The sequence below is a fragment of the Corythoichthys intestinalis genome, chromosome 16 (assembly GCF_030265065.1).
Source record: "Corythoichthys intestinalis isolate RoL2023-P3 chromosome 16, ASM3026506v1, whole genome shotgun sequence".
NCBI lineage: Eukaryota > Metazoa > Chordata > Actinopteri > Syngnathiformes > Syngnathidae > Corythoichthys > Corythoichthys intestinalis.
Window position 1 is genome coordinate 29,290,101 of NC_080410.1, and position 13,561 is coordinate 29,303,661.

Below are 13,561 nucleotides of genomic sequence, written 5' to 3' on the forward strand. Positions count from 1 at the left end.
GTGCATAAGTGGAAGTCTTCTCCTTTTTACTTTTTGAGCACTCATCCTGCCTTGCCACATGGTAAAATATGAACTATGTACATGGTGTAATTCTCCAAGATGACAGGCCATTTCAAACCGCATCACTTGACCAAAATATCGACTGAAAGTGAGAATGGAACATTGCGTGAAGAGCAGTTTTCTTGTCAATTCCAACTCATAAACATCTTGAAGAGAAGCAAACTTTTGAGATCTATTTGTAGCAGTTATATTAAGATCTTTGGTTGCTGCAGCACTTTCAAAAGTGTTTATTAGGAGATAATCATCAACAAAATGTCTAAATCCTTTTGTAGCCTATTCAATGCAGAAAACTCAAGATTGGTGAATTGTTTTAGGAATTTTGTTCAGGAGGTACAAAATAATTGGAAACAGCTCAACATAGAATTCACACAATTGTAAACCACTGCAAAATATGACATAGGATACTAAACGATAATTATTATGGAAATAAAACTGAAAGAATGCATCTGGTCATGTTCAACTTCAAATTGACTTCATTTTTACCGCCCCACTTTCAGGCAACAGTATATCGGAAGTTCACTCATCAAGCAAATGTTAGCTTGCAAGACAAAAAAAAAATGTAGTCAAGGTACGGCTATTTTGCACTGTATGAACAACTTGCATTTGGGTAAAGCAGCACATAGGTCAACTTCTTACTCCACTTTCCCAACAACGTCACGGCTCTTGACTCGGAGTTTATTGAGCTGTGACTCGGCAATATCCGCTCGTTCCTCAGCCGCCTCCAGCTCGTGCTGTACCTTCCGGAACTTGGCCTGGTGGACGCTTGTTTGTTCCTCCTATAGTACAAATGTAGTCTTTTTAAACTGTCTTTTATATAAGAAATAAAGTTAAGTATTAGTATGGAACAGTTCAATTATGGAAGTGTAGTTGGAAACTTTCGATCAGTGCTCATGACAAATGGAGATTTTATAAGGACCCACCGCCTCCTCACTCTGCCGCTTGTACACTTTGACCTTCAGCTGCAATTTATCGACCAAATCCTGAAGTCTGGCCACGTTTTTCTTCTCCTCCTCTCCCTAGAACACAAGAAGAGGATTATTACGGTTCCTTTCTCCTTCTTTTTGGCACCCTGACCTGAAAAGTCAGCTCCTTAATCTTGCGTTCGTATTTGCGGACTCCTTTCATGGCTTCGCTCCCACGTTTTTGCTCCGCCTCCAATTCCTTTTCCAACTCACGGACCTAATGAAAAAGTAAAATGAAAAGCATTTCGTTGGCTTGTTTGTTGTTTGGTTTGATTGTGGTGCGCCTTTTCTCACCCGGGCCTCCATTTTCTGGAGCTCCTTCTTCCCGCCTTTCAAGGCAATGCTCTCTGCCTCGTCCAGACGCTGCTGCAGGTCCTTGACCGTCATCTCCAGGTTCTTCTTCATTCTCTCCAAGTGAGCACTGGTGTCCTGCTCTTTCTTCAACTCCTCAGCCATCATGGCAGCCTGTGTGGGGTGATTAGCAGCTGTAAATAATGTCCTATGTATGACTGAAAATTGGCTATGTTTACGTCTGTGATGGCTTTCTTGGCCTTCTCGTCCATGTTCTGTGCATCCTGGACGATGTCTTCCATTTCTGACTGCAGTTGAGCCAACTCACTCTCCATCTTTCTTTTAGAGTTCACGAGGCCTGCGTTCTGCATCAAAGCAATGGTACAACATAGCACTTAGACCACTCATAAAGATTTCTGGATATTGGCTTTTTGCTGAAATTATAATAGTAATAATAATAATAATACATTTTATTTCTGGAACACTTTTCAAGGCGCAGATGCTTCACAAGAAAGATGGCAGCACAAAAGCAAAACATCAAAAACAAAACAAACATAAAATTTGATTAAAAGCAGGATAAAAGTAAATTAAAAAAATTAAGAGGTCAAGATAAAACAAACATAAGGATCATGGTGGGTAAGAAAGTGTAAACAGGTGTGTTTTGAGTCTGGATTTGAAAAGTGAGAAGGTAGATACATTGCAAACATCGAGGGGTAGGGAGTTCGAGAGCTGCGGGGGCACAGTGACTAAAAGGGGGTCCGAAAGGAGGAGGATAGAGGGGACGTGATGTGAACGGGGGGGACGGTTAATACAGAGGAGATTGCATAAATAGGGAGGGGCCAGGCCATGGAGTGTTTTAAAGGTAATGACAAGGATCTTGTAGTTGATTCTTTGTTTGACTCGGAGCCAGTGAAGTTGACGGAGGATGGGGGTGATATTGTGAGTAGTGGGGATCTGAGTGATGAGGTGTGCTGCTGAGTTTTGGAGGAGCTGCAGTTTCTGGAGCGACTTATTTGGGAGACTGAAGACCAGTTAGTTACAGTAATCGAGCCGGGAAGTGACTAGACTACCGACAAGAGTGGAAGCGGTATAGTGGGTGAAGGAAGGGAGGAGGCGAGAAATATTCCGAAGGTGGAATGAATGAATTTATTGTCATTGTCATCATCATCAGAATCATTGACAGTTACAGAGTGTGGGATAGTTTGGCCAGGAAGGAGAAACATTGACACAGACTATGGAATAATTTGCCCGAAAAAGACGATGACAGACAAGGGAAAGACAGGAAAAAAGCAAATGCTTATCGATACCCGTCCCCCAACAGCACGGGACGCACAGTCTAGCATGTTTGTGTTAAATAGCAGTTGGTTTGGTGTAGATCTCATTGTAGAAAATATCTTGTCCAATGAGTGTCCAGTCAAGGAGCTCCATGTCACAGCAGGTTAAACACAGCGCTCACATTGCAATGGCAGATCAGTAATCTAATTTTACTGGAGGGCATATCTTCAGAGCAAGCAATGTTATGTCTTAGTCTCTGTCCCTGACATTTAATTTTCCTTTGTTTGCCTTTTTTTTTCTTGCTGTGGGAACAACTAGTAGCGGATGTGTGTGTGCAGTGCAGCTATGACTCATTTTGGTCCCTGTAGTGATTTATTATAGTTTCTTTGTACATCTTTTTGAAGTAACTCAATGATTTTATACTCGTAAGCGCTGCATCACATGTATTCCATAGGCGAGCCCCGATGTTCGTAATCGAGAAAGATTTTAATGTTGTCCTAGTTGCCCGATAGGAAAACAATCTGATTCCTCTGGGGTCGTAGGTTACTTCCCTTAGCTGGAATAGAGCTTGTAGGTTAGGCAGGAGACTGTTTGCGTGGGCCTTGTACATCATTTGAGCAGTTTTGAAGTTAACAAAGTCATAAAATTTTAATAGCTTGGACTTGATGTAAAGTTCGTTTGTGTGCGCTCTGAACGGTGCTTTATGAATAATCCTAATTGCCTTTTTTTGAAGGATAAAAAGTGGACAAAGGTGTGTTGTGTACGTGTGCCCCCAGATCTCCAAGCAGTAGCTGAGGTGCGGCAAGACAAGTGCGCTGTAAAGGGTTTGGAGAGCCCTCTTATCTAGCATATTTTGTGCTCTAAAGAGAATGGAGATGCTCCTAGAAAGCTTCTTGCGCAGCTGCTCCACATGGGCCTTCCAAGTTAGACGGTGATCTAGGACAATACCTAAGACTTTGTGCTGCTGTACTCTTTGTATCACAACATTGTTTATTTGTATGCTTAAGTTCTCGTTCAGGCATTTTCTGCCAAATAGCATGTATTTAGTTTTTTCGAGATTTAGGGATAATTGATTTGCGTCGAACCATTCTTGCAATTTTGCTAGTTCTGCGTTTATTTGCTTAGAGAGACTTTTCAGGTCCTTTCCTGAACAAAAGATGTTGGTGTCGTCCGCAAAAAGTACAATTTTTAGTAGTTCAGATGCTTTATATAAGTAATTTATGTATAGGATGAATAGTTTCGGTCCCAGGACAGAGCCTTGGGGCACGCCACATGTGAGAAATGAGATAATCTGGTGATGTCGTTCATATGGGAGCGGAAGGAAAGTGCGCTGTCTAGGATGACACTCAGACTCTTAACCTGAGTAGAGGGAGAGATCTGTACATTGTTGATGGAAATAGAGAAGTAATTGTCATTAGAGAGCATGGCGTTGTTGTTTACAAGGAGGACTTCTGATTTTGAGCTATTGAGGAGGAGGAAGGTGGAGGAGAACTAAGAGTTAATGTCTTCTAGCTAGAGGGTGAGGGAGGAGGCTGGAAGGGAAGAGGTTGGTTTTGAGGAAAAGTAGTGTCATCCGAGTAGCAGTGGAAGTGAATGTTGTGTTTGAGGAAGATGAAACCGAGGGGGAGGATGTAAATAATGAAGAGGAGCGGCCCCAGGACGGAACCCTGGGGCACGCCAGCGGAGACAGGGAGGGATTTGGATTTGTGGGGGCCGAATGTGACAAATTGTGTGCGGTCAGAGAGGTAGGAAGTAAACCAAGAATGGGGTTTGTGGGTTATACCAAGGGAGGAGAGCCGGATTGTGAGAGAAATGGTGTTGAACGCAGAAGTGAGATCGAGAAGGACAAGAACTAATAATAAACCAGAGTGAAATTATTTAGGTATTATGTAAGTATTCTTAGAGATATTCATGAATCGCACAGTCCTCGGACAAGGTTGTAATTTAAAGAAAATCCGAAAAATTGTTGTGAAGGCTTGGTCCAGTGATAAATAAACGTTTTAGTATCTGAGGTGAGGATATAATTCCAAAAAAGGTATTTAAATGAACTATCTTGTTTCCTCACCTGTGAGTGAAGCAGCTGAGTCCTCTCGCTAATCTCCCTCAATTCCTGTTCGGCCAGTTTACGACTCCGTTCACCCTGTTCAAGAGCCGCCTTAACCTCCTCCATCTCGGCCGTCATTAGGTCATTACGCCGTTCTGCGATGGCCAGTTGGTCCTTGGTGTCCTCCAGACTATGGAGCGCTTCATCTAGTTGTACTTGCGTGTCCTTAGGCACAAACAACAATTTACTTAGAACAGTAATATCTTAAGATACGTGTGCCCCAATTTACCAGTTGTGAGCCCGGTCACCCAACTGACGAAATTGAAATCAAGCATGTTTCTTTGAGCAGAACTAATTCAATACTAATTCAAACCTTCAACTGGGTTTGCAGGTTCCTCATTTGCTTCGTGGCCTCAGAGGCTTGGCGGTTGACGTAGCCTAATTGGATCTCCATCTCGTTAACATCCCCCTCCATCTTCTTCTTCAGCCGGACGGCGTCATTCCGGCTTCGCGTCTCAGCTTCTAGTGCATTCTGCAGGGTGTCCACAGTTCTCTGGTGGTTCTTCTTCAGCTGGTCCATCTCTTCATCTTTCTCGGCCATCTTTCTGTCAATCTCTGATTTGATCTGGTTCAGTTCCAATTGTAGGTGAAGGATTTTGGCCTCTTCGTGTTCCAGAGACGACTGTGGGAATAAAAGAAGTGGCAAAATATACACTGTGATCTTGAAGAGAACAAGTACTGGTTGGAAATTAAGACACTTTTTTAAAATGCTGATTAAATATCTGTTTTTACATGCAAGGAGTAGCAGTAAAAAGTTCAGAGCTTTAATGACTCTTGAGTCCTCATTTGAACCATTTAATTGAGTTGCTACAAACCTCAACCTCCTCAAGTGCCATCTGAGTGTCTTTCTTCTCCTGCTCAGCTTGCTTTGCAACTTTTTCCAGCTCACGGATTATTTTAGCTGACTGTCCAACGTTCTCGCTGATGTCTGCGATCTCCTCTGAGTGATAGAACAAGATTAAATGTCTCACCACAACACAAGAGAATGACATAGTTCTGTGGTTGTGTGTTGCTCTTACGCTGAAGGTTTTTATTTTCTCTCTTCATGCTCTCCAGGTGTTCTAGTGCCTCCTCATATGTGTTCTTCAGTTTGAAGAGTTCGGTACTCAGACCTCTGGATTCTCTCTGAGACACCTCCAGTTCTGACTGACACTCGTCACACTTCTGCTTCCATTCAGACAGGACCTAAAACATTATGAACCAACAACGAAAGGTTGACTGATTTCAGTTTGTCGGAAAAGTTTTACTTTGAAAACCACATACCTTGTCAAAGTTCCTCTGTTTCTTATCTAAGGCCGCATTGGCTGCATTTGCCCTGTCCAGCTCCGCCATGAGGTCCTCCACTTCAGCCTGCAGCCTCTGCTTCGTCTTCTCCAATGAGGCATTTTTTACATTTGCAGTCTCTGTTGACTCCTCGGATTCTTGCAGTCGCTGGACCAGCCTCTTCCTGCGGATCACATTGTAATATTTCAAGTGGAAGGAAAAAACAAGCATTGGTCTAACCCTCAATTAATTTCTATCTTCCTATCTGGGGTCAGGTTTCGGGGGTAGCAGGTTGGCCCAGACCAGGGGTCGCGTTAACCGAATATTTTCCGTCGTTGACGGGTTTTTTAAAACGGTGACGGAAAAAACTGAAGTCCGTCCATCATTTTGACAGGTTGCAATTCACACCCCAGACCACAGGGTGGCATATTAATTAGCTATTGTCTCTCTTAATGCATGACGTCGTTGGCTATTCTGTCAGAATATTGTAGCGTCACCGTGGTCTGGCGGCAGCACCATGATTGACACATCAACGCGAGGTTCTTATTGGTGCACCCGGTGTGCCAGCGCGTCATCCAATTGGTGGACTAGATTGCCGCCTGTGTATAGACAAGTTTCCGAGGTACTTCCGGTTTACTTCCTTATGTCTTCCTTCCCCTTCCGTTTCCGCCTGTTTACCGTTGAAGTCAATGGCGGTGGAATCGAAGTTGGAAGGTCTTTATACAAGATCCCGGGAATGTTATTTTGATGTAGGCGGGTGGAGAACCAAGCCAAGGCCTCCATGCTTCGTACCATGTCGATTTCCAAACCATGGGTGCGCGTACTCGTCATACAGGTGGGAGGGAAGGAGATGTACAAAACTGACAGCTCCTGCAGTCATGCCCCCGCTGTTATGGAAGGTAATGTGCTCTAAAAATACGAAACCTAAAATCTGGCCCATGAAACGACTTGTTGCCTTTGCTATTGATATTACGATGATGATTGTAATCACGAAGTTTAATCATTTTTACAACAACTAGCTTCTGCTACTGCTGCTAGCCGCCTGTTGCTAATCGTGTTTGAATGCACCGCATAAATCCAAGTGTTACAAGTTTTTATTCGTTTGTTTACAGCTGGGAAATGCTGTTATAAAAGGGAAGACAACTTGACTTGTACGTTGATGGACATATATCGAACATATATCGTTTGCGTTCCACAATGATGATGACAGCTCGACTCCCGGGAGAGGCCGAGAGAGAGGCAGGAATTGTGACAGACGGTGGTTCGCCGAGATCGCCGTGATCCAACTACGAACTTGTGAACGGTAGCATCTTTAAATATATGCTATTGGAGCTGGAATTACCGAGGACGGGAAAAAAGCACATCTAAATGCCGCCGAGGGCCTCCGTGATGTCGCTATTTGTTCACGAGGCTCCGGAGCTCTGCGGTCTGATATCACATTCTCGTATGCTATTTTTGCAATACTTTTATAAATGTGATTTATTGACCTGGTTTGGAGTGCACCAATCGTTTTAAATAAAACAAGAAATTGAATCATGTCTAAATGTTTTATTGCGATCAATGCCTGCAATAAAAAAAAAGAATGACATACTATTTGTGTTTACATCATATGTACATAACCTTGTAGCATTTCCTTGTAACAAAACAATCCATGTCAGCCCTTCTGCAGTCGGCAAATGTAATATAACTTGTCATTTCACCACATTTTGGTCACTAATGGCCGTAGTATCAATCCATTCCTCACGTTAACACAGGCAGACCGTTGTTAATAATTTTGTCCACGAATGATCAACGAAGTGACACGAACTGCCATCCAATCTCATCTACGTGTCATTTAGGTCGTGCTGAATCAATTTTTGAAGATTCCATGGGTTGCTCTGGCTTGATTTCGTAGTTTTATCGTCGTCAATACACTGCTAATACACTGCTACTCGACCGGACCGGAAGTGCGAAGCAGACATTTTCCAAGATGGCGGCGCCCATATTTCGCTCAAGAAACTTGTCTATAGACCCCAATCACATGACGTCACAACTCCGCCCCCTGACTGCAGCAGCCATATTGTCCGTCAGCTCGTCGTGTTTACACATTACCGCTACGTACATGCCTCCTATTACGGCGTGTTTTTCTGCTCGTTAACATTAATAATAAAAAAATGCGAAGGCGTGTGTGGCGGTTGGTTGCAGTAACAGAGAAGATAGACGGAGAGACTTGAAGTTCTACCGTATTCTGAGAGACCCGAAGAGGAGAGCGAGATGGACTGCTGTAATTCGACAAGAAATCTGGGCACCAAACGATCCACAGACTATGTAGTAGTCATTTTATATCTGGTAAGATGCATTTAATATATATTTAGAAGATTTTGGGCTGACAACCACAATTAAGATCATTGTGTGACGTTGGTGATTGGGGTAGTTGCCTCTTTTTCTTTGGGAGTGGAGTTGTTTTGTTGGTGTTGGCGGTAAGCAGAGTAAAAAGAGGGAGAAAAATACAACTTCCGTGTCTAATTTTTCGCCGCCAAGCAAGCGTTACAATATTAATTAAAAATGAATGAAAACTAAATACTATTGAATATGTCATCATTCATTCATTCATTTTCCATGCCAATCGCAGGGCACAAGGAGACATACAACCATTCACGCACACACTCATACCTACGGACAATTTAGAGTGTTCAATCAGCCTACCATGCATGTTTTGGGGATGTGGGAGGAAACCGGAGTTCCCGGAGGAAACCCACGCAGGCACGGGGAGAACATGCAAACATTATCATTTTAAAAATTTAAGTGACTGGTAAAAATAGATTATGACTGGATTTTTATGACCCTGTCAGTCAAAATGACAGACAACGAAAATGTCTAGCGCAACCTCTGGCCCAGACTCACCTCATTACCACACTATCTGCAAAAGGCAGAGATGTACAGTATAATGACAGCCACCAAACCAGAACCTCAAAGTCTCGGCCATTCCCATAAATTGTGTCCATTCATCAGACTGACTGACAAAGGGCTGCCTCACGCAGTCCAAACCTCAGCGAAAATGAATCCAACTTCTGTCTGGCAATGCTGTATGTAAGTTGAAAAAAAACAAAACCTGGTCCTCACTTGGCTTCCTCGAGCTCCTCAGTGCGCTGGATGGCATCCGTTTCGTATTTGTTTCTCCACTGGGCCACGTCGCTGTTGGCCTTGGAGAGGTAGCGCTGCAGCTCGGCTTTGGCCTCCTGCTCCTCCTCATATTGTTCCCTCAGAAGCTCACAATCATGGCGGAATGACTGACAACTGTGCGCGAGGGAGTTTTTTGCCTGAAAAGACAAACAGCACATTCATATTGGTGCCGCTGTACAGCACTACTTCACAGTAGACTTTGTTTCAAAGCACTTTGATAAAGAGTTCTCGAACAAATATCACTTTAGTAACCAACTGAGCACTGCAGGACACTGACCTTAACTTCTTCATCAAGAAGCCTCTTGAGTTCCTGGATCTGTTGACTGCCAGCAGCTTTGGTTCTGCTCATTTGGTTCAGCGCAGCCTCCTTCTCCTCCAGCAACCGAGAAAGTTCACCTGTAATAAAAATAAAGCATAACCCTACAAGATACAGTATTTACCAGTGAAAACCTGTCATAGGACATCACTAAATGAAGTGATACCTCTACATACGAAGTTAATTCGTTCCAGGGCCTTGTTTGTAAGTCCAAATGGTCGTATGTCGAGCAGGATTTTCTCATAAAAATAGATTATAATTCCATTAATTCGTTCCCCAGCCTTAAAACCTACACCAAATCCTTAACAAATATTGCTGGTACTATCGCAAATACAGCGGTCAACCACTAATTGTGCAAGTTCTCCCACTTGAAAATATTAGAGAGACCTGTCATTGTCAACGTGGGTAAACCTCAACCATGAGAAACAGAACGTGGGAAACAAAACAGAAAATCACATTGTTTGATTTTTAAAGAATCTATTTGCAAATCATGGTGGAAAATAAGTATTTTGTCAACACCAAAAGTTCATCTCAATACTTTGTTATGTACCCTTTGTTGGCAATAACGGAGGCCAAACGTTTTCTGTAACTCTTCACAAGCTTTTCACACACTGTTGCTGGTATTTTGGCCCATTCCTCCATGCAGATCTCCTCCAGAGCAGTGATGTTTTGGGGCTGTCGTTGGGCAACACGGACTTTCAACTCCCTCCACAGATTTTCTATGGGGTTGAGATCTGGAGACTGGCTAGGCCACTCCAGGACCTTGAAATGCTTCTTACGAAGCCACTCCTTTGTTTCCCTGGCTGTGTGTTTGGGATCATTGTCATGCTGAAAGACTCATCTTCAATGGGCATCTTCAATGCCCTTGCTGATGGAAGGAGATTTTCACTCAAAATCTCTCGATACATAGCCCCATTCATTCCTTCCTTTACACAGATCAGTCGTCCTGGTCCCTTTGCAGAAAAATAGCCCCAAAGCATGATGTTTCCACCCCCATGCTTCACAGTGGGTATGGTGTTCTTCGGATGCAATTCAGTATTCATTCTCCTCCAAACAAGAGAACCTTGTGTTTCTACCAAAAAGTTCTATTTTGGTTTCATCTGACCATAACGCATTCTCCCAGTCCTCTTCTGGATCATCCAAATGCACCTCTAGCGAACCGCAGACGGGCCTGGACGTGTACTGGCTTCAGCAGAGGGACACGTCTGGCAGTGCAGGATTTGAGTCCCTGGCGGCGTACTGTATTGTGTTACTGATAGAAGCCTTTGTTACTGTGGTCCCAGCTCTCTTTAGGTCATTCACTAGGTCCCCCCGTGTGGTTCTGGGATTTTTGCTCACCGTTCTTGTTATCATTTTGACGTCATGGGGTGAGATCTTGCATGGAGCCCCAGATCGAGGAAGATTATCAGTGGTTTTGTATGTCTTCCATTTTCTAATAATTGCTCCCACAGTTGATTTCTTTACACCAAGCGTTTTACCTATTGCAGATTCAGTCTTCCCAGCCTGGTGCAGGACTACAATTTTATCTCTCGTGTCCTTTGACAGCTCTTTGGTCTTGGCCATATTGGAGTTTGGAGTGTGACTGACTGAGGTTGTGGACAGGTGTCTTTTATACCGATAATGAGTTAAAACAGGTGCTATTAATACAGGTAACGAGTGGAGCCTCGTTAGACCTCGTTAGAAGAAGTTAGACCTCTTTGACAGCCAGAAATCTTGCTTGTTTGCAGGTGACCAAATACTTATTTTCCACTCTAATTTGGAAATACATTCTTTAAAAATCAAACAATGTGATTTTCTGTTTTTTTTCCACATTCTGTCTCTCATGGTTGAGGTTTACCCATGTTGACAATTACATGCCTCTCTAATCTTTTCAAGTAGGAGAACTTGCACAATTGGTGGTTGACTAAATATTATCATTTCCATCTTCATTTCAATGGTAAGTCTCACTTTTTCTTTTTTCACCACCTGCACTAACATTCTTGGAACCCATGTTGATTTCTCTCACAAGGAAATCCGCCGTGCATCCGTCTTGCGGTAAAACAAAGACACTGCAGCGCTGTCATAAATTGTCGTATTTTGATCATGTCGTCAGATGTAGAAACAAAGGCCAAGGCAGATTTTACGTTGGATGTCGAAAAGATCTTGCGTCGAAGCGATCGTATATCGAGGTACCACTAGCCAATATTTGTTTAGCATGAAGCGCAGCTGTATTGAATGATGGCATCAATGTTATTGCTTTGGCCTGAGCACAAAACTGCGCTTAAGTATTCATTTTTTGACCTGACATTTTTAGTTGAATCAGTGCTTCTTGTTTTACCAGTTGTTAGTTTGACAAACTGACCATTCTCTGTCTGCAGTCGTGCGTTGAGAGTAGTGTAGTCACTGAGTGCTCTCTGGGCTTCATCAGCTTTGGTCTTGTACTCACTGGTTTGCTCTTCTAGGTTGCGACAGTTCCTCTCCAAGTTGGACTGGAAAGTGCAGCTTTAAGAGAGAAACTCTAACACAGGAAAGCTCTCACACCAACAATCACCGTCTCTTACCTTGCTCTTCACAACACTTGCCACATGGCCCGCCATGTCCTCCAACTCCATCTTTAGTTCGTTTTTGTCTTTCTCCAGCTTTTGCTTGATTCTCTGCAGATTGTCAATCTGCTCTCCGAGCTGTGCTACGCTGTCCGCATTCTTCTTGCGCAGAGCCGCAGTGACGGCTTCATGCTGAAGAGTGGCCTCCTCCAGGTCACGCCGTAACCTCTGGAACTCACCCTCGCGCTTCTTGTTCATTTCCACCTGAGCGTTGGTGGCTCCTCCAGCCTCCTCAAGCCTCTCGCTGATCTCCTCAAGCTCTCTGTTGAGATCCATCTTCTGCTTCTCCACTTTGGCCCTGGTGGAACGTTCCAATTCAGTTTGTTCCTCAAGATCTTCCACGCGTGCCTGCAGGAAACATGCGTCCCGATCATATGCTTCAATGATGAAAATTTTTGAAATATGACATTATGAGATTTTCATGAGGAGTGTATTTTTACTGTCTGGAAGCATACCTGAAGTTCCTTTATCTGCTTTTGCAGCTGAGTGGCGAGGGCTTGCTCATCCTCTACTTTGTGCTGCAGATTGCTGATTTCCATATCTTTCCTAAAATATAAATCAAATTATTCCCCTTACATGTTAGCAGCTGATTGCTGCCTTCCATTAAAATGCTTTTTGCTGTGTTATTTTGCTGGATTTTACTGGTAATGGCCTTTTTTTTTTTTTTCAAACTATTCCATAAATGTGTCTGATCCATTCGAAAACAATTCACAGTCCCTGACAAAAGTCTTGTCGATTATCCATTTTGTAGAAAAAATAGCTAAGAACTAGGGCTGTCAAACGATTAAAATTTTTAATCGAGTTAATTACAGCTTAAAAATGAATTAATCGTAATTAATCGCAATTCAAACCATCTGTAAAATATGCCATATTTTTCTGTAAATTATATATATATTCTGTAAAATAAATTGTTGGAATGGAAAGATAAGACACAAGATGGATATATACATTCAACATACGGTACATAAGGACTGTAGTGGACATTTCACTCTACTGTCATTTAAATCTGTCTATGCTGTCCTCACTTCGAAGCGTCTACTTTTTCCAAAGCTAGACAGCTAGTGAACGACGCCATAATAATCAGACTTCTTCCTTTTTCATCTGATTTATTAATAAAATGGCCTCAAACCATTGTCCTCTTTAGACCTTCGTAAAACTACTAAAAAAACTTAACATAATATGTACATTATTTACAACAACCATACTTACGGACAAATCTTGTCCAAGGATCATATAAGCACAACATTACAACGTAGGCGTCAGCCAGTGACGTCGTGCAGCCATATTGAACTGGCAAGACAATAATAAACCATGTCGCAAAGCGACCACAAGAGTTCGCTGTTAGACAGCACAAAAAGCCTAGCTGTTAAACTTACCAAAAGGCAGAATACTGTCTTGAGCTGGACATTTGCGTTAATTGCGTCAAATATTTTAACGTGATTAATTTAAAAAATTAATTACCGCGCGTTAACGCGATAATTTTGACAGCCCTACTAAGAACCTAACTTTTAATCATTTGATTGGTTTCCGAAATGGCTCATATGAA

General features: G+C 42.7%; 1 protein-coding gene across 1 annotated transcript in view; it reads right to left on the reverse strand.

Annotated features, from left to right (window-relative positions):
- Window positions 1-246: 246 nt before the first annotated feature.
- Window positions 247-13,561, reverse strand: part of LOC130931678 (myosin heavy chain, skeletal muscle, adult-like) — a 28,679-nt gene continuing 15,364 nt past the window's right edge. Inside the window, exons 25-39 of the mRNA XM_057860638.1 lie at window positions 12,471-12,561; window positions 11,974-12,363; window positions 11,775-11,901; window positions 9,395-9,513; window positions 9,058-9,254; window positions 5,956-6,139; window positions 5,712-5,877; window positions 5,508-5,632; window positions 5,006-5,314; window positions 4,654-4,857; window positions 1,553-1,678; window positions 1,317-1,487; window positions 1,135-1,239; window positions 981-1,076; window positions 247-836 (exon numbers count right to left, since the gene is read on the reverse strand). Of these exons, the coding sequence (XP_057716621.1) occupies window positions 693-836; window positions 981-1,076; window positions 1,135-1,239; window positions 1,317-1,487; window positions 1,553-1,678; window positions 4,654-4,857; window positions 5,006-5,314; window positions 5,508-5,632; window positions 5,712-5,877; window positions 5,956-6,139; window positions 9,058-9,254; window positions 9,395-9,513; window positions 11,775-11,901; window positions 11,974-12,363; window positions 12,471-12,561 (2,554 nt within the window). The 3' untranslated portion in view covers window positions 247-692. The remainder of the gene's footprint in view (window positions 837-980; window positions 1,077-1,134; window positions 1,240-1,316; window positions 1,488-1,552; window positions 1,679-4,653; window positions 4,858-5,005; window positions 5,315-5,507; window positions 5,633-5,711; window positions 5,878-5,955; window positions 6,140-9,057; window positions 9,255-9,394; window positions 9,514-11,774; window positions 11,902-11,973; window positions 12,364-12,470; window positions 12,562-13,561) is intronic.